Here is a 24,062-nt window from a genome sequence, read left to right as displayed (position 1 = left end):
ATTCAATGTTACAGCAAAATTCAGGACAAATAATTGTAGTTTTTCGAATGCCGAAATCGCCGAACACTAGAAAACATACATAACCTTACCGAGTGTCAGCAGTAAGCTGAATATTCAAAACGACTGAAAATGGAAACGTAAATCAGAGAAACGTTTACCAACAAGATAAAAAAAATGGATGTATAAAATCGGCGAAATTTTAAAAAAATTCAGATACTTCTTGATCGCACTTCGGATGGTCAGGAGATGACGTGTGGGCGCTGGCTCTGCCCGCAGAGACGCTGGTGTACGCCAGCGCAGGCACCGTGATGGGCTGGGCGTCGCCGATGACGCAGCGCCTGGAGAATGACGGCTACGTCAACGCGGACGAGGTGTCGTGGCTGGCGTCGGTGAACAACCTAGCTATCATCGCGGGCAGTCTGGCAGTGTCGCTGATGGTGGACTCTCCGCTGGGCCGCAAGTGGTCCCTGATGGCGGCGGGCGTGCCGCTGGCCGTGCAGTGGCTCATGCTGGGCCTGAGTTCCAACCCCGGCGTGCTCATCGCGGCGCGCTTCGTCGCCGGCCTGGGCGTGGGCGTCGCCACCTCCGTGGGCCCCATGTACCTCGCGGAGGTCGCAGAACCGGCCGTGCGCGGACTCTTCACTACGCTGCTGCAGGTAACGTAATCCCATCCCAGCAGCAACAATTCACGCAAGTTCGTCTACATACAGAACTACTGCACACTGAGGTGACAGAGGTCGTGCCGGCCGGAGTGGCCGAGCGGTTCTAGGCGCTACAGACTGGCACCGCGCGACCGTTACGGTCGTAGGTTCGAATCCTGCCTCGGGCATGGATGTCTGCGATGTCATTAGGTTAGTGAAGTTTAAGTAGTTCTAAGTTCTGGGGGACTGATGACCTCAGAAGTTAAGTCCCATAGTGCTCAGAACCGTTTGAACGATTTCTGACAGAGGTCGTGGCACACCTGATAATGACAGGTCAGGCCTCCTTTTGCCCGGCGTAGTGCAGCAAGTCGACGTGGCAAGGACTCAACAAGTCGTTGGAAGTCCCCTGCAGAAATATTATGGTGAAAGTGTTCCAGTACCGCATCTTGTGCACGAGCTGACATCTCGATTATGTCCCGTAAGTGTTCGATGAGATTCATGTCGGGCGACCTGGGTGGCTAGATCATTCACTCGAATTGTTCAGAATGTTCTTCAAACCAATCGCGAACAACAGTGGTCCAGGGCAATGGTGTTTTGTTGTTTGGGAACATGAAGTCCCTGAATGGTTGCAAAAGGTCTCCAATTAACCCAACATAACCATTTCCAGTCGATGAGGGGTTCAGCTGGACAAAAGGACCCAGTTAGTAGCATGTGAACGCATCCTAAATCATTATGGAGCCATCACCAGATTCCATGGTACCTTGTTGACAACCTGAGCCCATGGTTACATGGTATCTGTGCAACACAGGAACCTTACCATTCACTCATACAAACCGAAACTGAGGCTCATCTGACCAGCTCATGGTTTTCAGTCGTCTAGGGTCCAATCGATATGGTCATGACCCAAGAGAGGCGCTGTAGGCGATGTCGTGCTGTTGGCAACAGCACTCGCGTCTGTCATCTGTTGCCACAGTCCATTAACGCCATATTTCGCCACACTGCCCTAATGGATACTTTCGTCGGACGCCCCCTTGATTTAGCGGTTATTTCACGCGGTGCTGCGTGTCTGTTAGCACTCACAACTCTACGCAAACGCCGCTGTTCTCGTTAGGTGAATGTCGTCGGTCGCTGCGTTGTCCGTGGTGACAGGCAATGCCTCACCCTTGACTCTGTGGCTCTCGGAATATTGAATACCTAAAGATTTCGGAAGTGGAATGTCCCGTGTGTCTGCCTCCAACTACCATTCCACATTCAAAGTTTGTTGCTTTCCATCATGCGGCCATTTCAAGAATTCAAGTACCCGCGGCCAAAGAAAATTACAATCACGAACAACAAACAGTTGTGCTCAGAAGTGTTCCAAGGGTCGGCCTGGGGAGGAAATTCTAACCACAGCGTAGGTGATACAGATAGCCAAACGCAACACTAAACAATCGGGTTGCAGCACAATGTACGGACAGCTGACGAACCAACCAACCGCCTAATCAATTCCCTTCCACCCTACCAATAGCAAAACAACCAAAGATATCAGTGAAGACGAGGATCGCAGCAGGATTATGTCATAATAATTGGCGTATAAACACAGTTAAGGCACTTAGCACTTAGCAGTTCTCGCAACTAGTGCTGCAGAACTCCGACCGCGCGTGCACGCTCTCAGCGGCCCCGGCCTGATCACACGCCACAGACACATCCTCGCTGCTTCGTCGCAACCGACCAACTGCCCGCACACACCATGACACAGAAATATAACTGCCACACCAAAGAAGTTACAGCAGTACTGATATCGATAAACACTGCTGCTGCCACTGACGGAGGAAAGTGAGCAACTCGTTCAGATAGTAACTGAGGGAGGAATAAGACGCCACTCGATGGTGACAAAATGCCCAAAAGGAAAAACGGCATTAAGGCGAGCCGACCATGGCTCAGCTTCGTCTGTGAGATTTGCTTAAGAGCCCCTATTACATCAGGATTTTCAGTTTCCACACTCTCATATTGTCACAGTTAATCTTTCCAGGTAAATGGAAGATTGATTCGTCACTGAATATTTGCTTGGAGGCCAAATGTTCATCTTAAAGTGTTTCTTGCATAGTGGTGCAACATTGCAGGTGCTGTCCGGCCAGCCAGTTTTAATTGCTACACCTGCTGCAGACGGTACGGTATGAAATGTAAGTACCGACGGAATACGTTCATTGCACTTTGCTGCGATGTTCCAAATTTGCGGCTTGTACAGCAAATTGACTTTCTTGAACTGCGTATGAAACTTTCCCTCACTCTCTGCACGGTTGTATCTGGCACACTTGGCCGACCGGTACTTTTCTGTTTATAGAGACAACCAGCGTCCCTAAATTGTGAATTGTGGACACCAACGTACAGTATTTTGCAAGTAACGAATCTGGAACACAGCAGCATTATCACAGCGAGATATTAGGGAGGTACTGCATGCTGTACGGTCACCGCTAACGTTGGTTACAGAAGACCATATAAGCGCTCTGTCAGATTATTGATAACCGTATTACCTGCAAATGTATAGTCTAAATATGTCCTGAACTGAAATGGCCTCACATATACAAAGTTCATCTAATTAACTTTTATAATAATGCGATCTGTCTAAATTATTAAGAAAGAAAGTTTTTTGTGTACCTAACTTGTCTTAATAAACATACGAATTTACATGAGAAATGTGTAAACAATTGTGCTTATAGCTCAAATGTATCCATTGGGCATGCTGCACCCATTTTCTTAGCATAGCTCACAAATGGAAGACGTAAAGTAATCACACTTTATACAAAATGACGAACTTCAGTTCCATTAGCACTGACTTGAACTGACTTATCTTCTGTTCTGAGAAAGCATTCATAGAAAGACGGAGAGTATTGCTCACCGCGTTTACTGAGTAATGTACTGTTGATCGTAAAAAGCAATTCAGGATAATCGCTATCTTTTCTGATGGCAAATTGCACTTTACGTTAAAAATTGTTTAGTACAGATTGCAAAGAACAACTCGGCCTAAAGCCATCATAAATGGAAAGAAATTATTGCAAAGAAATTCGAATGACTTTGAAAATATTTTATTAGGAAAGAGATGCAATTGCTCCAAAAATTTGGTTAAGTCGTCATGCCACGTACAACATTTGTGTACACAAGGCTACATCACGTGAAATACTGGAAAGAAAGAAAATCTGTTTAGCTCGAAAAATGTTTAAAGAAGCACATTGAATGGGGATGTGATGGGTTTTAAATGTCCTACGATTAGAATGGATTAATGGAAAACCTCTTTTCTACGGTGCATCGAACATCATCGACTTCAAAAAGCCAAAAGTGTAAAATTTCTGCACCAAAAAGACTCGCTGTAAAGTTCTGAAAACACCGCGAAAGTCGCCACTTCGAAGCCCTGCAACAGGAACTAGAAAATAGGCACGTATTAACGGTACAATGTCGATTTCATTTGTACTCGAATTTCATCCAATCATATAGTATCTCTCCACACCGTGTCCTCTCCTCCCCCCTCCCCCAACCACCGCCCGACGCGACATCACCGACCGATTGTACAAAACTGACAATATAGTATTGTGGAATCACGCCGTCCTCCGTTCGAAATGAGGCGCTCGAATACATTAGCTCGCATTATCGGAAACTCAGAGAGTGTCTTCCGACCGCCTCACTGACCGTGTCACAGTCAGTTACGCTTACAGAAACCGACAGCTCGATAGTCGATATACACTCCTGGAAATGGAAAAAAGAACACATTGACACCGGTGTGTCAGACCCACCATACTTGCTCCGGACACTGCGAGAGGGCTGTACAAGCAATGATCACACGCACGGCACAGCGGACACACCAGGAACCGCGGTGTTGGCCGTCGAATGGCGCTAGCTGCGCAGCATTTGTGCACCGCCGCCGTCAGTGTCAGCCAGTTTGCAGTGGCATACGGAGCTCCATCGCAGTCTTTAACACTGGTAGCATGCCGCGACAGCGTGGACGTGAACCGTATGTGCAGTTGACGGACTTTGAGCGAGGGCGTATAGAGGGCATGCGGGAGGCCGGGTGGACGTACCGCCGAATTGCTCAACACGTGGGGCGTGAGGTCTCCACAGTACATCGATGTTGTCGCCAGTGGTCGGCGGAAGGTGCACGTGCCCGTCGACCTGGGACCGGAGCGCAGCGACGCACGGATGCACGCCAAGACCGTAGGATCCTACGCAGTGCCGTAGGGGACCGCACCGCCACTTCCCAGTAAATTAGGGACACTGTTGCTCCTGGGGTATCGGCGAGGACCATTCGCAACCGTCTCCATGAAGCTGGGCTACGGTCCCGCACACCGTTAGGCCGTCTTCCGCTCACGCCCAAACATCGTGCAGCCCGCCTCCAGTGGTGTCGCGACAGGCGTGAATGGAGGGACGAATGGAGACGTGTCGTCTTCAGCGATGAGAGTCGCTTCTGCCTTGGTGCCACCCAACGTGCTCTAGAAGGTGTAAGTCAACTACCCTGGCCAGCAAGATCTCCGGATCTGTCCCCCATTGAGCATGTTTGGGACTGGATGAAGCGTCGTTTCACGCGGTCTGCACGTCCAGCACGAACGCTGGTCCAACTGAGGCGCCAGGTGGAAATGGCATGGCAAGCCGTTCCACAGGACTACATCCAGCATCTCTACGATCGTCTCCATGGGAGAATAGCAGCCTGCATTGCTGCGAAAGGTGGATATACACTGTACTAGTGCCGACGTTGTGCATGCTCTGTTGCCTGTGACTATGTGCCTGTGGTTCTGTCAGTGTGATCATGTGATGTATCTGACCCCAGGAATGTGTCAATAAAGTTTCCCCTTCCTGGGACAATGAATTCACGGTGTTCTTATTTCAATTTCCAGGAGTGTATTTGCAGTATATCTGCAAGTTTTATACACGTGAAATCATTGAACAGAGAAAATTGTGAAGATGACAGACAACTTTCATCTTGTGTCGTCTGCGTATCACTTATGTGCTCTGACTTTTGGACCATGCCCACAGTTAAGGCAAAACAAAAACATGGCGTGACTATATTTTAATGTGCCGAGAGGAGAACTTTCATTGACTCCTGGGACAACTGGCAAAGACATAATGGTGGGTATTTAGACTGGTGAATAAGTCCGCAGCGTTTTTCCATAAGTATAGCAAACACAGTCATTAATAATATACTCTCCTTCAGTATTTACAACAGCCTGCCAACGCTGGGGTAACTTTTCGATTCCGCGACTGTAGAAATCATGTGGTTTTGCTTGAAGGTCGTTCGGTACTGAGCGGAACAGGTTAAAATCTGAGGGCGTAAGAGCAGATGAATAAGGTGGCTGCGGAATGACTTCCCAACCCAACTCCTATCTAATGTTTTTTTATCAGTGTAATAGAACGCCGCCGGGCTTGAAGAAACATAACTTTCCGCAGTCTTTCTGGTTGTTGTTCTTGGATTGCGTCTACAAGACTTCTCAGATTTAGGCAATAAATGTCAGCAGCGATGGTTTCACCTTCGGGAAGCAATTCGTATTACATCACACCATTGTTGTTCCACCAGATGTATAATACACTGAAGAGCCGAAGAATCTGGTACACTTGCCTAATGTCGGAGATTTGATGTTTTACTCGATGCCTGATATTTAAGGCCTGATATTCGTGAAATGGTCGTACTGGAAAATCCCCACTTCATTCCTACCTCGGAGATACTGTGTTCCAGCGCTGAAACTCACTTAAATCTTGATAACCTGCCATTTCAGCAACCGATCTGTCTTATAGAGGCGTTGCCGACCGCAGCGCCGTATTCTGCCTGCTTACATATCTCTGTATTTGAGTATACATGCCTATACCAGTTTCTTTAGCGCTTCAGTGTATTATCTTTTGTGGATGTGCGCAGGTCTCTCTACGGACAGTTGTTGCTTTGTTTGGGCTCATATGGTAACATAAGTAGACCATTTCTCGTCATCAGTAACGAAACACAATAGGAATGATCGGTAGTGTTCATGAGCCAAGTGATAAATAGCAAGTAGAGACGCACATATGGCCAACCATTGATTGTGATTTTGGCCTAGAGCATGCGGTACTCATATACCCGAGTTTTCAACCTTCTCCATTGCATTCAAATGTTCACGATGGTGGAATTATAATAGTTCATCACATTTGCCAATTTTCAAATACTCTGACGAGGATTAATACTTTTCAACGATATTCATCAGATCACGAAGGTCTTGCTGAACGTAGAAAGTCACGAACGTCCTTAGAACGAGAAAACCATTTTCTTACCGTGCTCTGTCGAATGGCATTATTATCCTACACGGCGCAAAAAGTTTCTGGCTGCCTCCAATGTTGTCACCCTTCCACTGAACTCAAACACAAGAAAATGTCGGACATGTTCCAACTTCTCCACTTAGCACTCCATTTTCTAGCATCCATAGCTCAACATACTATCTCCAAACGAGAAAATAACAGTCTGTAAATTCAAATGGCAACAGTGAGTTACAAAAAAAATTGACAATCGAGTAATAAACCAATAGCAGCCAGAATACTAACATAAAACTAACATAAAACACCAACCTAATATTTTAGTGGAGGACAAACACTTAAGGGGCCACTTAAGGGGAGTACGACAGGTCGTGTGGGTATAAAACGTCGATGTTTATTTTTTATGGAAAATTGTTGTTTGGAGTTTTCTATTTAATTTTGTGTGCGTATCGTTGATTTTGTATGACTATAAGTATTTTTAATTTATTTTAAAATAATTTACTGCACATTTAATTGCTACAGGTTCCCTGAGCATTTATTTAGTTACGACCAGATATTTCGACAACTGTTTCACCTATAAGGCAGTATTTTATGTTGATTTATAGTAAACATCGTGCTGTGTAGATTGGGTGCATTGGTTCCTGTGATATCACTATCTGTTTGTGGAATAACGCATGGTATCATCCAAGTTTTGTATGTCATATTACACCTATCGTTGTATATATTCGTACTTGTTGCTTATTGAGTTGTGTTTCTCTCTTTAATATGATTTCATCAAAGGCAATATTAAAGACGAGAAGAAATAAGGGAAATAGTTTCTACAGACCACGTCCTGTTTGAAGTTTATATCCAGAGAAAGAGGTCAGGGCACGCAACACTCAAGAAAATTTTTCACCACCAAGTGAACAGTAATGAAGTGTACTTTGAAACCAGAGCTACTGTACTAAAATAATGTTTAATCAAACGACCTGTCGTAATTTATGTGGTGGAGATATAATAATTTTTAAAAAGGTCTTGAAAATAAACGGTTTAGTTTTTAGTTTGGAACTCTCTTGTTCGAGTTGTGAGAGTAAGAAATAATTTTGGTTATCTGAAAAATCTAAAAACAATAATCATTTTGAGACGAATTTCAGGTATTTCTATGGGTTAAGATGCATCGGTAAAGGACTTAGGGCTGGAAAAACATTGTAAGCTCTTATGAATCGGTTATCCCTCCCTACTAATATTTCATGATATACAGATGTTTTAGGGAAAACAGTGAAAGTAATTTCAAAGAGTCAGTGAAGTCTGAAACAGTGGAAACAGCGCCGAACCCCACGATGCCTGGGCGTGGTTTCACCTTGGTTTCGCCATGTGTTGAAGACACTCACCACAGCACTCCTCGAACAATTCGTCCAGTTTCCGAAATGTAACGGGGCCATCACAATCTGTCCTCAGTCGAACTCAGATATATAACGCGCCTTTCCCATTCTACACACAGGTAGCAAGCTCACTGATACTACAGGCACTGCTCGTGGGACTGAATAGCAGGCATTCGTGCCAGGTGATGCTGCTTCGCCTGTACGGGTTTATATCGATAGTAGGTCAGCGGTCATAATTTTCTGTTTGACAAGCGTATCTGTTTCGACTGTAATTTCAATGAAAAGGCTAGACCCCCAACCCCAATAGAACTTCCGTCTATATATGAATTCGTTCCAAGCAACTTACATACTTTTCCGTCCTGAGACATTTCAAAGATGATATACACTTTACTGCCGAAACTTCAAGACAGAATGTGGCATATGAGGAAGTCCACATGACTGTAAAGTCATAAAATAACTCAAATCATAAAAAATTAGTTATTAATGTCACTACAATTTCATCGAAGTTCTCAATAAAAATTAAGGTTTCAATAGTTGTTAAATGGCTAACATACACCATGGGATTACAATATGATTCGAATGGTAATATTACATGCCACATTGCAACTGAGCTGATAGGATACATCATACTGAGAGACATTTGAAAAGAGAGGAAAGCATGCCTTTCAGTGTCTAGGATGAAATATCCTCGAAGACGAAGAGCAAAAGGATCTGCTCAACATCATTGTCAGGCAGTTAACATTGAAAGTAAGATAATTCTTGCAATGAGCGTTCTACATTATCAAAGCATACGAGAAAATCATGTGAAACGAAGCAACTTAATTTTTAAGAATGCAATATGTGTGAGCTTTCACAAGCGCAATTGTTGTGCGTGAGATAAGAAAATGTCAATTAAAGAGTCGAGATACACATTCGTCTACATCCACTTTTTCTAGCGTTTACAGTTGCCATATTAGGCTACGTTTACTGTATATGTTACTTTTCAGGCTTTGGATTTAGTTTTTTCCTGATATCAATTCACCATTGACAAGGCTGATAGTTAAGCCCAGACAGTGTTGAACAATTTCAGAGAAGAGCTCGTAACACATTTACCAGATACTTTGATCCACTAAGCTGGCATCAGCCGTAATGTATTAAATGAATGTATTGTTCTTATTTTGGACACTAAATGTAATGCACTATCTCTTAATATTTTGAGATAGTTTTGAGCACCAAATATAGGAAAACAGAACTATTAGTTTTCAATCTTCAACTTGCGGCCTGAACAGAATACCTTATCTTAGACCATATCAAACGCGATTAAACTAAAGATGACAGTGTCAATAGTTCAGGCTGCTAGCTAAGGTGGCTTTATGTGTTGTGAAACGTTCTGATTTGCTTATTGTGACATGCTGCAATCTTATCACGTTGACGGTCTGTCCGAAACATCAGACACCACATATAATTAAGGCGAGGACGACCAATGATCTCTTCAGTGAGGATGCAAACCAGGGTCGAACTCCTACGGAAATCGATGAAATGTCCCTAGTAATGAGGATTATGGTCAAGGGGCACTGCATTTGTCGTGTGTGGATAAGTCGAGAATTTGGGTCTCACGGGAGGCGTGCGAGGGCAGTCCGTGTAGTTGCGATGTTCACTGTGTTCGAATGGCTTAAGGGATAGCTACCCTTCGTAATAAAAAAAAAAACTGAGTAAATGGATCAACGATAAACTTGAGCAAGCGTCGTGGGAACTCTGCCACGAGCAAATACAATGACCAGTAACGAACAAAATGAGATTAACCACAAAAGAAAAAGTGGTCACAGCATCTGCCTATAAGCAGGACCAATCCCGGTCCAGCAAAAATTTTCTACTTTCCCTTTTGATACAAATCAGTGTCCACTCGCAGCTAATGTCTTTAATTCATTTGTGTCTTAATTCATAGTGCCTGCTGGTTTAAAATGGTGTCAAGTCTTTCAGAAATGTCCGAAAGAACAGGCACCACCGTAAATAGATATTGGAATGGTGTATAACATATTTATGGATCATATTGACTGCTTAATAATTATCTCCGTATAATAAATGTGACAATAATGACTAATTCAACGGATACAGCACAATTTTCTGAGTGTGTAATAAATATGGTTGGTACCTAGTCAATATTTGCGTAAGTGTAGCAAACGTTTTAGAGCTGTGTGTACGTTTATTTTCATTCCGAAACTGGTATCCCTCAAAATTAATTTTACCTCAAAAAATAATTTTCTTACGGTTAAAAATTATGACTAACTGTAGTTAAACAATGTCAACATAACTAACAGTAGAAACATTTGTAAAGGTATGGTTTTCTTATGAACAGACTGGGTGTGCAATGTTTTGAAAGTTTTTACTGTATAAGTGTTGCGGCACCTTACGCTACTTTCCTTTTTACTTTTATTTATGTTCCATATTCATTAATGAATTCATTGGTTAACGAATATTGAGTCATAATTTTTAATAAATATAAAATATTTTATTTTGAATTACTGTTTGCATGAATATCTGAGTATTCAGAATAAAACAGAATTTTGGTACAAAGATACGATACATCACATAGTAAACAAAATATTTTTTTTATTTCTGGAGATTCAACAGTATTAATGATGTGCATAATTTTTTCGTTTAAGAAAATTGCATTTCGCAGGTCTGAGTCAAGTTTCAATTTATTTTCATACCACTATCAATTACAAACAAAAAATATTTTTATTAAAAAATATTGTTCAGTATTTGTGTGGAGATGATATAGTGAGATTTAGAGGACCTACTTTAACCAATTTTTGCTATTGTCTGAATATTTTCGCCATTTCAATGTACAACTTCTTTATTTTGTGTTACTATCAAAGTTTCGGCCTTAAGCCATTATCAAGTACTATATCGAAAAAAAATTTGTACAAACACATAGACAGTGAGGATGACCAAATTTAACATCAGTATGTCATTCCAACGTCAGATTTAAAATTATCAAATAATACTGCTTACATGATGAGTACAATTAGAGTTTGGTAAGTGAAGTCATGGTCAATTTCTATTGCACTGTGTGTCCCAGCGTGTAGATAAATACAAAATCAACGAAATATACGGCAGATAACGAACGTGTTTTCCAGTCATAAAACAATTGAGTCACAGAATGAACATAAATACAATAGTTACATGTGTGGTGAACAAGGTCTGAAAACACATTGTGGAAGTTACTGGCTCACTGGTGGCCAAAGAAACAGTGTAGGTTGTAAGCCTATGTTGCGTAATCTACGATTACGGAAAGATTAAAGGAGCATTAAACCATACATGATTGGAAGAACTATGTTATCTATTAATAAATTTGTAAATACATGTTTGGAAGAACAGTATTATCTGTAAATACAAGGTGCTTATAGCATGAAGATATGAGTCCCCTAAATCATATACTGATTTAAATGAGAAACACCCATACATCAGTGCAGTGTAGAACAATTATCACCGTGACAGAACACAACCATCTGTCAAATCTTATTATAAAGCGGGTCTATGTGTCATAAAAATGGTCCAGAAAATTATGAAGGTTTGCCGTTAGTATTATTTCGATAATTTTTAATCTGACGTTGGAATGGTATATTGATGTTAAATGTTGGTCCTCCTCACGTTCTAGGAATTTGTACTAAAATTTTTGTCAGCGTTGTCCTTGATAATGGCTCAAGGCCGAAATCATGATAGTAATAAAGAAGTTGTTCAGTCAAAATGCGGAAATATCATTAAAACGTTATTACATGAATGCGGCCCAAAAATATGAAAAGTTTCTCATTTTCCAATAGGTTGCAACATTTTAAGCTATCCTGAAATGATAGTCTTTACTGTGAGGGAATTCTAGAAGCTGCTATCCAAACCTTACGATCTTACAGAAATTTAAATGATTCATGCTGCCCGCTCTATGAGACAGTGGACAGAGGGAAATGGTGTGTGAAGACCATCAAGGATATCAATGTAACTGCTTCACGGCTGGTTGCAGGTGGTGCAAAACATGGGCATCCTGTACATGTACGCCTTGGGGCCTTACGTCTCGTACGGGGGGATATCTGGTGCCTGCGTGGTGTTGCCGTTGCTGTTCATGATCACCTTCTGTTGGATGCCCGAAACCCCGTATCACCTTCTCTCCAGAGGTCGCCGCGAGGACGCCGTTAAGTCCCTTCTGAGGATCAGGGGCAAGACCGACCCCGATGGGATTCAGGTACGTCTCACTCAGATGTGACAGAATCTTTTCTTATTCTGAAAGGGATTACAGGAGCCAGTCATTGTTTATGTGATTAAAATACTTTTCAATGCCCCTTACCATTTCAGGTGTTTTGGCACACCCAATTACACAAAGTCCATACTTAGATTATTGCACACAAGAAATACACTGAAGTGACAAAGGTCATGGCATAGCGATATGCACGTATACAGATGGCGGTAGTGTCACATACGTAAGGTATAAATGGATAGTGCATTGGTGGAACTGTCATTTGTACTCAGGTGATTCGTGTGAAAAGGTGTCTGACGGGAATTGACAGCCTTTGAATGTGAAATGGTTGTTGTAGCTACATGCAAGGGACATTCCATTTCGGAAATCGTTAGGAAATTCAGTATTCCGAGATTCACAGTGTTAAGGGTGTGCCCAGAGTAAGAAATTTACGGCGTAACTTCTCACCACGGGCAACGCAGAGGCAGACAGCCTCCACTTAACGACCGAGAGTAGCGGCGTTTAGGTAGAGTTGTCAGTGCTAGCAGACAAGCAACACTGCTTGAAATAACCACAGAAATACGAGGAACGTATCCCTTTGACGGTATGGCGAAATCTGGCGTCAATGGGCTAGGGCAGCAGACGACCGATGGTAGTACCTTTGCTAAAAGGACTCGTGGGCTTGTGACCATATCGGTTGATATCGACTGGAAAATCTTGGCCTGGTCAAATATGTGCCAATTTCTGTTGGTAAGAGATGATGGTAGGATTCAAGTGTGGCGCAGACCCTGCACAGTCATGGATCCAAGTCGTCAACAAGGCACTGTGCAAACTAGTGATGGCTCCATAATGGTGTGGGCTGTCTTTATATGGAATGGGCTGGGTCCTCTGGTCAAATTGAAGTCATCATTGACTGAAAATTGTCATATTCGGTAAACTGGAGACCATGTTTCCAAGCAACGATGGAATTTTTATGGATGATAAGGCGCCTGTCACCTGGACACAAAACTTCGCGATTGGTCTGAGTTATATTCTGGAAAATTCGAGCGAATGATTTGGCGCCCATGAATCCCAACGTAAATTTATTGGACGTAATCTAGAAGGCAGTTGGTGCACAAAATGCGGCACCGACAACTTTCACAATTATGGGCGGCTATAGAGGTAACATGACTCAATATTTCTGCAAGGAACTTCCAAGGACTTGAGTTCACGACACGTCGTGTTGCTGTACCATGCCGGGAAAAAGGAGGTCCGACACGATATGGGAGGTATCCCATGACTTTTGTCACCTCAGTATAGTAGATCTAATATTTGTTTTTAACATTTGCTTTATCTTCATCCCTTCGTAAGTGTGACCACCGAAATATAAAAATAGTGCATAGTAAATACAGTTCGCAAATCTTTTACCCTTGAGGTTACAAACCAGTAGCATGTATCCGATAGAAAACGGAAGGCACAATCGATTTTGATTTACATTAGTGCCGTACGCAAATTTTATCGACAGACTGCTTTAGTTTTTAGTCATTGTTATGTCTATGGTACTCGATTACTTCACAGATTTACCTTAGACCACCTTAGCGTCCGTTGCTTCGCTCACGTAGACAGTATGGCCTGCGTAGATTCTAAACTTTTAAACTTTTCACACTAGTTAAGGTCATGGAAGTATGGTCTTTTATGCATGTACTTCTGACCAAAAAATCATTCTGGAGGCTAGTGTCGGAGGTCTTTGTTAATTCAGTCATATTTCCGTATACACTTTCATCTTTAGTCAAATTACCAAATATCAGTTTTCATAGATTTAAATTTAAAAATGTTTTAATATAAGGAAATATTTTCATAAAAACTTTCATCGTCTATTTCGCCCTCTTAAGGACTGATTTTAAAAACAACAAACCCTGAAACAGGTTTCTTTATTGTTACCCGTGAAGCCAAATACAAATTTTTGGAGATTTTTTTTCATAAGTGCTTTCGTTATAAAATATTTTCATAAAAATTTTCATCCCCTATGTTACCCGCTTAGGTGATGAATTTACAAAAATACTGAATCACATATTTTTTATTTCTTACCGTAAAGTCAAATATCAGTTTTCACAGACGTAGCTTTTAAAAAATTCTTAGTTGTACCTAAATAATGATTTATTTTTCAAACAATCTTTCATCCACTATTTTTACCGTCTTAGTAGCTAAATTTCCAAAAATGCTGAAGCATATTTTTTAGAGATTCTCGTAAACGACTGTCCATAGCTGTTAAATAATTTTAAAAAAGGTATATTTGTGCTATCAGTTGTACAATTGTATGTTTATTCTCTACGAGATTCGACTATTACGACTATCTTCCCAGCAGTCTGCCTGCTTAGCTAAATGATAACATGTTTGCCTACCATGCAGCGGGCGCGGGTTCAAAAATGGTGCAAATGGCTCTGAGCAATATTGGACTTTACTTCTGAGGTCATCAGTCCCCTAGAACTACTCAAACCTAACTAACCTAAGGACATCACACACATCCATGCCCGAGGCAGGATTCGAACCTGCGACCGTAGTGGTCGCGCGGTTCCAGACTGTAGCACCTAGAACCGTTCGGCTGGCGGCGCGGGTTCGATTCCCGGCCAACTTGGGAATTTCCTTCGCTCGTGGAGTGGATGTTGTGTTGCCATCATCATCCTTTCATCATCATCACCAACGTACAAGTCGCTTAATGGGAATTGAATGAAAGAAGACTTGACCCGGCTCCCGAACTTCCCCAGTTGGGGCCTCCCAGCCAGCAATACCCCATGATCATTTCATTTCATGCTCACAGGACGAAAACAGTGTACATCAGTGGATCAAACATACATTTTCCTCATATTTGACCCAACGAAATTTAGAACATTCATAATATTCATAAAAGTTTAACACAGGCATATAAAAGCGCTGTGCCTTGGCAGAATTACAGGAGTGTACACTTGGTGTTAACACCACACATGACTGTTGAACATTAAGTACGCCGTTCTGCCACGGTTTCCCCCACTTATGAAAAACACTGTAGGGAAGAGCGGGACAAGTTTGCCCACTCTCTTTTCTTGATTTTTTCAGCTTGTACCTTAAATTTTTCCATTGATCTTTTTAGTGTGGAAACGTCGGTATGTTATTTCAGCGTTTTTACAACTAACTAATCAAGGCTTCTCACTGTTTGTTTATTCATAAAACCAACCCCATCCATGCGGCAATTTGGTCCAGCATTTGGAGCAAGTTGGCTCATATGAGTTTATCATTTAAATTATTATGACACTGGTTATTTCATCGAAAATATATCGACTACAAGTCTCACAGTTTATGTTAATACAAATTCCTGGAGCTTTATGACAAAAACTACGGCCATAAATTGTAATTTCATCGTTACAATAACAGGTTTACAGAAAAGTATGTCGAAAAAATTTTTATCGTCAATCTACGAATTACTAACCGATAGGATATTCACGGTTAAAACATTAAAAAAAAAGATTCGTTTCATATAACGTAACACATGTGTCCACCGCTTACAATTTGTGCATTGCCCATTCATCACCTGGATTGCAGTGAGAAATTGGTCTGAGTCACCTAAACACAGGGTACCCTTATCTTCTCATTTCGAAGAACCATCTATTTTTTTCTGCGCTTTTATTTGAAGAGTTTCATAGTGTGATTTACCTTCAACACGACCACTTTTTTTTTAAGAAAATAGGTTTTTACCCAGAAAATGTACATGTCCCTTCAAAGTGTTTGCCTTTTGCTCTATGTAGGTTTGTTGTTTATTTTGTAACGCAGCATTCACTGGACTGTCCGTCAATATTGCTGAAGTTCTTTTCCATTTGTTTGCTGGTGTTTTTTATGCTATTTTTCTTCAGGCATAAGGAAGTAAGGGTGGTCAAGTGACACGACGTTTAACTTAACAGGTGTTGTTACTGATAGCATAGGCCTACCACTGCTTACTTGAGCACTTGAATGGCGAAGTTCAGCATTTATTCCGCAATCTTCAGGTCTGCATGTTAGGAATGAACTCAGGAAGTAACTATCGGTAAAATGTTTACTGCTTAACGGGGACATGCTTGTCGCTTTAATCAAATGGTTCAAATGGCTCTGAGCACTATGGGACTCAACTGCTGAGGTCATCAGTCCCCTAGAACTTAGAACTACTTAAACCTAACTAACCTAAGGACATCAGACACATCCATGCCCGAGGCAGAATTCGAACCTGCGACCGTAGCGGTCGCGCGGTTCCAGACTGTAGCGCCTAGAACCGCTCGGCCAATGTATCTCTGGGCGTAATTGTGTTTGGTGTCCGCCCCCGGTAGCTGAGTGGGTGCCAGCACGGTAGCTCAGCAGCCGGCACGGTAGCTCAGCGTGTTCGGTCAGAGGGTTTAGCTACCCTCTGTAATAAAAAACTGAGTGAACGGATCAACGAACAACCTGAACGGAACGAGTGTCATCGCACGCCCGCCACGAACGAAAGTCAACGAACAGTATGGAACACAACGACAAAAAAAAAAAGAAGCGTGTTCGGTCAGAGGGTTAGCTGCCCTCTGTAGTAAAGAAACTGAGTTAATCGATCAACAACGAACTTAAACGGGTGTCTTACGACGTCCGCCCCGAGCAGATGCAACGAACGAAAGCGAACAAAAATGAGATTAAAAAACAAGAAAAGAAAAAAGTTGTCAGCACGACAGAATGTAAGTCCTCAGGGCCCGGGTTCGATTCCCGGCTGGGTCGGAGATTTTCTCCGCTCAGGGTGTGGGTGTTGTGTTACCCTAATCATCATCATTTCATCCCCATCGACGAGCAAGTCACCGAAGTGGCGTCAAATAGAAAGACTTGCACCCGGCGAACGGTTTACCTGTCGGAAGGCCCTAGTCACACGACGACATTGTGTTTGATACAGCAGTTTCGTCAATGCCTTGGAGGATAAGATCCAGACTTTGGTTACACTGGGCCTACTAAAATTAATAAGTGTGCTTACTTACAAAAATACAGATGGTAGGTTGGCCCGGTGGGCCGACGTGTTCCTGTGCAGTGCCTGTTATTCAACGCAAGGTTCCTTTGGACATGGATGCGTGCAGGCACTGTGGCGATCCCAGCCGTTATGAAATACATTAAATGTATTCGCAGTTGCGAATATGGACAATCATCAGCTGTAGAACGGAATCACGACAGTGAAAATTTGTACCAGACTGGTGCTCGAACCCGGATTTCCTGCTTATCTCGAGCGGTCGCCTTAGAATTAGGCTGTCCGTATGCGACCCACGGTCAAACTGAAATTTGCGTATGTCGTCAACCATGCGTCCACAACCTGTACTCGTACATCCGTTGTGTATATTTCCATACAGGTGAGACATTTTACTAAAATGTCGCTTGCATGGTGTCGGCAGATAAATATGATGTAGTAGTGCCTGTGTTACTCCGCAGCCGGCCGCGGTGGTCTAGCGGTTCTAGGCGCTCAGTCCGGAACCGCGCGACTGCTACGGTCGCAGGTTCGAATCCTGCCTCGGGCATGGATGTGTGTGATGTCCTTAGGTTAGTTAGGTTTAAGTAGTTCTAAGTTCTAGGGGACTGATGACCACAGATGTTAAGTCCCATAGTGCTCAGAGCCATTTGAACCATTTGTTACTCCGCGTTACAACGAAATGTTTCTTCAGACATGTATGCATGTACATGCATGAGCACAAGTTGAAGACATATAGAACTTTGGGTCGGCCCTGTGTCGTGCACGGACAGCCAAATGTTAAGGCGATCGCTGCCGATATGTGGGTTAGAGCCCTGGTCCGGCACAAATTGTCATTGTTGTCATTCCATTCTTCAGCTGATGCTTTCCATATTCGCAATTGCGAATACATTTAATGTATTTCATAAGGTCTGAAGTCGCCACAGTGCCTGTTCCTTTGGACATACATGCATGTCCAAAGGAACTTTGTTTCGAAATTCAGAATAACACAGGCACTGCAATATCGTAGTTATCAGCCGACATCGGGCAAGCGACTTTCAAGTAAAATGTCTCACCTGTACGGGAGTATACATAATGAATGTACGAGTACAGGCTGTAGACGCATTGTTGACCACATGAGGAAGATTTTTTTATGAATTTTCTCATTTTGAGAAGACAGTAGGAGAGGACTGTTTTCCTTCATAAGGAACTTCTAAAGCCAAGATAGCATAAACATTTCTCTATTTAAAATAACTATTTTCTACAGACTTTACTGTCATCTTTTGGTTCTGAACGTGTTCATTTTAAATTGTACGTCACGCCATATGAGCGGTGTATATACGAACATGGCCATTTCAGTAAGATGCTTTACGTTTTTAAATATTTTAGTTATGACAAACCATTTATATTGTGCTGTTTTTATACACAGGACAACTTGGTGCGAGGTCCAACTTAAAATGGACACGTTTTATTAAAAAGAAAGATGTTTTAAGACCTGAAGATGACAGGAAAGTCAGTCGAAACCTGTAGTTTTAAATAAAGAAATGTTTACGTGATCTTGGGTTTAGAACGGTTTTAGCATTCAGAAATATTAAACTCCCTTTCTTTTCAAGGGGGTATTTCACTGAATTAATCGCTGTATGGGCACGTAAAAAAATATTTATTATTTTCCTCACACTACAACATATTCAAGACTTCGTGTGCATCCCTTGGATGCGTTCACTTCCTCGCTCGAGAAACTAACTTCATTGATGCGTTTGTGGAAAAACGAAGATATTGCTGCCACCAACTTCTTGTGTCGGTGGCGTTTTCGGAAGGAACTTCAGCGGAACGAAACCGACTGGCCTTTGTGCTCCCACGCGCGATGTGCCACTGTCTCCCTTACATCTGTCGATGACTCACCATCCAAGGTTACATGCTGTGTTCTTCCTACTAAGATAGTTATGACACAAGTTAAAGAGAATATATTTGAAATACACTGATGAGCCAAAACAGCGCACCAACTTAATCGCCTGCTTGTCCGGCTTTGAAATGGAATATATATAACTGATTCTGCGAATCAGGAATCCAAGAGTTGGTAGGTTTGTGGAGCTGTGTGGCTTAGATGTCTACACACAGGTCATGTAATTCGTGTGAACAACGGGTCGCTGATTTGCTTACACGGTGATGGCGACCCTGCTGGGTGCCATAGGATTACATCAGGCGAATTTGGTCGCCGAGACACCAACGTGAGTTCACTGTTATGCTCCTCAAGCCACCGTAGCACGATACTGGTTCCGAGGCACGGACAATAATACAGCTGAAAGATGACAAGTATGAACAGATGCAGGTGCTTTTTGTAGCTGTCAGCGTGTCTTCGATTACTACCACAGGTCCCACGCAAGAGCAGGAGAATGTCTCCCGCCAGCCTTCGTCCGTGGCGCGCTGCACTTTTCGATCCGTCCTTCGTGGAGACCACCATCGACCTAGAGCAGCAAAAATGTGATTCACCCGAAGAGCCGATCGACGATGGTCTCGTGCCCACTGCATTCGTAATTGACGGCACCGGTGAGTCAACATGCGAACACGTAGGGGTGGTCTGCTGGGGAGCTCCATGTTCAACATGTACGATGAGTGGTGTGCTCACAAACACTTGTGCGTGCACCAGTATTGCGCTTTATCGGCAGAGATGCCACTTCCATCCTACTTTATAGAGCAGACAAGCCCCCAAACCCCACGTTCTGTGAAGAGTCGTGGACATCCAACCATTTAGCGCCTATTGATACTTTCAGTGTCCTTCTACCTCTTTCCGTACGTGCTCACGAGAGTAGCACGTGAACATTAGACCAGCTTCTCCGTTTTCGAGATATTCATTCACAGACCCTGACTAACACACTACTGGCCATTAAAATTACTACACAAAGAAGAAATGCAGTTGATAAACAGGTATTCATTGGACAAATATATTATACTACAACTAACATGTGATTACATTTTCACGCAATTTGGGTGCATAGATCCTGAGAAATCAGTACCCAGAACAACCATCTCTGGCCGTAATAACGGCCTTGATACGCCTGGGCATTGAGTCAAACAGAACTTGGATGGCGTGTACCGGTACAGCTGCCCATGCAGCTTCAACACGTTACCACAGTTTATCAAGGGTAGTGACTGGCGTATTGTGACGAGCCAGTTGCTCGGCCACCATTGACCAGACGTTATCAGTTGGTAAGAGATCTAGAGAATGTGCTGGCCAGGGCAGCAGTAGAACATTTTCTTTATTCAGAAAGGCCCGTACAGGACCTGCAACATGCGGTCGTGCATTATCCTGCTGAAATGTAGGGTTTCTCAGGGATCGAATGAAGGGTAGAGCCACGGGTCGTAACACATCTGAAATGTAGCGTCCACTGTTCAAAGTGCCGTCAATGCGACGAAGAGGTGCCCGAGACGTGTAACCAATGCACCCCATACCATCACGCCAGGTGATACGGCAGTATGGCGATGACGAATACACGCATCCATGTGTGTCCACCGCGATGTCGCCAAACACGGATGAGACCATCATGATGCTGTAAACAGAACCTGGATTCATCCGGAAAAATGACGTTTTGCCATTCGTGACCCAGGTTCGTCGTTGAGTTCACCATCGCAGTCGCTACTTTCTGTGATGCAGCGTCAAGGGTAACCGCAGCCATGGTCTCCGAGCTGATAGTCCATGCTGCTGCAAACGTCGTCGAACTGTTGCTGCAGATGGTTGTTGTCTTGCAAACGTCCCCATCTGTTGACAGGGATTGAGACGTGGCTGCACGATCCTTTACAGTCATGCGGATAAGATACCTGTCATCTCGACTGCTAGTGATACGAGCCCGCTGAGATCCAGACGGCGTCCCGTATTACCCTCCTGAACCCACTGAACCATATTCTGATAACAGTCATTGGATCTCGACCAACGCGAGCAGCAATGTCGCGATACGATAAACCGCAATCGCGATATGCTACAATTCGACGTTTATCAAAGTCGGAAACGTGATGGTACGCATTTCTCCTCCTTACACGAGGCATCACAACAACGTTTCACCAGGCAACGCCGGTCAACAGCTATTTGTGTGTGACAAATTGGTTGGAAACTTTCCTCATGTCAGCACGTTGTACGTTTCGCCACCGGTGCCAACCTTGTGTGAATGCTCTGAAAAGCTAATCATTTGCATATCACAGCATCTTCTTCCTTTCGTTTAAATTTCGCGTCTGTAGCACGTCATCTTCGTGGTGTAGCAATTTTAATGTCCAGTAGTGTAATTTGGCTTGTCAGTGTATGATTCGCAGCGACGCGGGAGAGAGTGGGGGAGCGGACAGTAACCGTTGTCTGCGCGTTGCAGGAGGAGCTGGAGTCGATGGAGCGCGCCGTATCGGAGCAGCTGCGTCAGCGCCGGAACCCCCTGGAGGAGCTGCGCGAACTACTGAGACGCGCGCGCCACCTGCGCGGGTTGCTCGTCGCCGGCGGGCTGTTCTTCTTCCAGATCGCCAGCGGTATGGTCAGCGTCTCCTCGTACGCCACCGCCATCTTCGACAGCGTCGACGCCGGCCTCGACCCCAACGTGTCGGTGATGCTGCTGGCCGTCGTGCAGATCGTCGTCAACCTGGCCGCCTCGCTCGTCGTCGACCGCCTGGGCCGCCGGCCGCTGCTCGTCGCCTCCTTCGCCGGCTGCGCCGCCTCCATGGCCGGCGTGGGCGCCTACTTCTACCTCCAGAACGCCACCGACACGGACGTCTCCACTCTCGGCTGGTTGCCGCTCACCGCCCTCATAGTTTATTACGTGAGTCTTTCTTTTTGAACCCCGCTAGCTTTGTCGTCTTCGTTTTCCTCTTCACCGTCGTTATCGACATCATCATCATCATCACTATGGTGGTGGTGGTGGTGGTGGTGGTGGTTAGTGTTTAACGTCCCGTCAACAACGAGGTCATTAGAGACGGAGCGCAAGCTCGGGTTAGGGAAGGATTGGGAAGGAAATCGGCCGTGCCCTTTCAAAGGAACCATCTCGGCATTCGCCTGAAACGATTTAGGGAAATCACGGAAAACCTAAATAAGGATGGTCGGAGACGGGATTGAACCGTCGTCCTCCTGAATGCGAGTCCAGTGTGCTAACCACTGCGCCACCTCGCTCGGTCATCACTATGATCCTGATGGCATAATTACAGGAGGGTGTCTGTTCTGTCGGACTCACTTCTATAATTTTATGAGTACCACGGTTGTTCGACGAAAATGTTTCAGTGCGGATGCACAACCAACGTCCGAACAGCAGGAATCAGAAATATGTGACTAGAGAGTGCGAGCGGGAAGTTGGGAATTTCGATTTGACGGACGGTGTATCCTGATGGCCGAGGCAACTATTCTGGAGAAGCGGAGCCGTCGGATTCGAGTACCGGTCCGGCACACACTTTCAACTCTCGCCGCTGCATTTCCGCAGTGCCGTATGCCGCTGTAAGTTATTATTTGAAATTACAATGAAATGAATACCTTTAGCTGCATACAGGCGTTGATATAAGTCAACGGGGACAGTTGAAAATGTGTGCCCCGACCGGGACTCGAACCCGGGATCTCCTGGTTACATGGCAGACGCTCTATTCATATTTCTTTTTCTTGTGTTTGGTCGTTGCGGACGTCACAGGACATCCGTTCAAGTTCGTTTGTTGATCCGTCCAATCAGTTTTTTTTATTACAGAGGCCAACCAGCTCTCTGACCGAACACGCTGAGCTACCGTGCCGGCTTTTCGTGTGACGTGAGAGAGATGATCGTATGGGTCCATCTCAGAGACCGAGGACAGAGGATAGTGCGACTGCAGGGACTTATCTATAGCACTCCTCCCGTCAGACCCACATTCGCAACTTATTGTCCTGCACTCTATCCATAATGCCCCGGCCCACCATACTCATTACTCGTGGTAAACCTCCGATTCCCGTGAGAGTTTGGGCACTGTTTGTGCATCCGCACAGAAGAAGATGGTCAAATGGCCGGTAAGCCTTAACTATATATATATATATATATATATATATATATATATATAGGGTGAGTCACCTAACGTTACCGCTGGATATATTTCGTAAACCACATCAAATACTGACGAACCGATTCCACAAACCGAACGTGAGGAGAGGGGCTAGTGTAATTGTTTAATACAAACCATACAAAAATGCACGGAAGTATGTTTTTTAACACAAACCTACGTTTTTTTAAATGGAACCACGTTAGTTTTGTTAGCACATCTGAACATATAAACAAATACGTAATCAGTGCCGTTTGTTGCATTGTAAAATGTTAGTTACATCCGGAGATATTGTAACCTAAAGTTGACGCTTGAAACCTCCGACGTTCAGTTGCGTGTTGTAACAAACACGGGCCACGGTCGGCGAGCAGCATCTGCAGGGACATGTTTACGATGACGACCATGGTTACGAGTGTGGCTGTAGTGCACTGTTGTGGTTTGGTCTAGCTGTCGCAGTGTCCGCATGTAGCGCTTGCTGATATTGTTATTCTGCATTCGTCTCCGCACGTAGACCAACTGTAGTACACCGTGTTACCAGACGTCTGTGATAGTGTAGTGTTGTAGGAACTGTGACCATGGCGTATACGAACTCTGAAAAGGCGGAGATGATACTCATCTATGGCGAGTGTCGACGAAATGCAGCTGAAGCTTGCAGGGTG

At 43.9% G+C, this 24,062-nt stretch overlaps 1 protein-coding gene across 1 annotated transcript in view; it reads left to right on the top strand.

The window, feature by feature from the left end:
- Window positions 1-24,062, top strand: part of LOC126481943 (facilitated trehalose transporter Tret1-like) — a 66,038-nt gene that overhangs the window by 24,676 nt on the left and 17,300 nt on the right. Inside the window, exons 2-4 of the mRNA XM_050105902.1 lie at window positions 277-656; window positions 12,240-12,458; window positions 21,738-22,013. Coding sequence (XP_049961859.1) covers window positions 277-656; window positions 12,240-12,458; window positions 21,738-22,013 — 875 coding nt within the window. The remainder of the gene's footprint in view (window positions 1-276; window positions 657-12,239; window positions 12,459-21,737; window positions 22,014-24,062) is intronic.

This window comes from Schistocerca serialis, chromosome 5, assembly GCF_023864345.2.
Source record: "Schistocerca serialis cubense isolate TAMUIC-IGC-003099 chromosome 5, iqSchSeri2.2, whole genome shotgun sequence".
Lineage (NCBI taxonomy): Eukaryota > Metazoa > Arthropoda > Insecta > Orthoptera > Acrididae > Schistocerca > Schistocerca serialis.
Note: the sequence above shows the minus strand (reverse complement) of the source record. Positions and strands in the feature narration are given on the sequence as shown.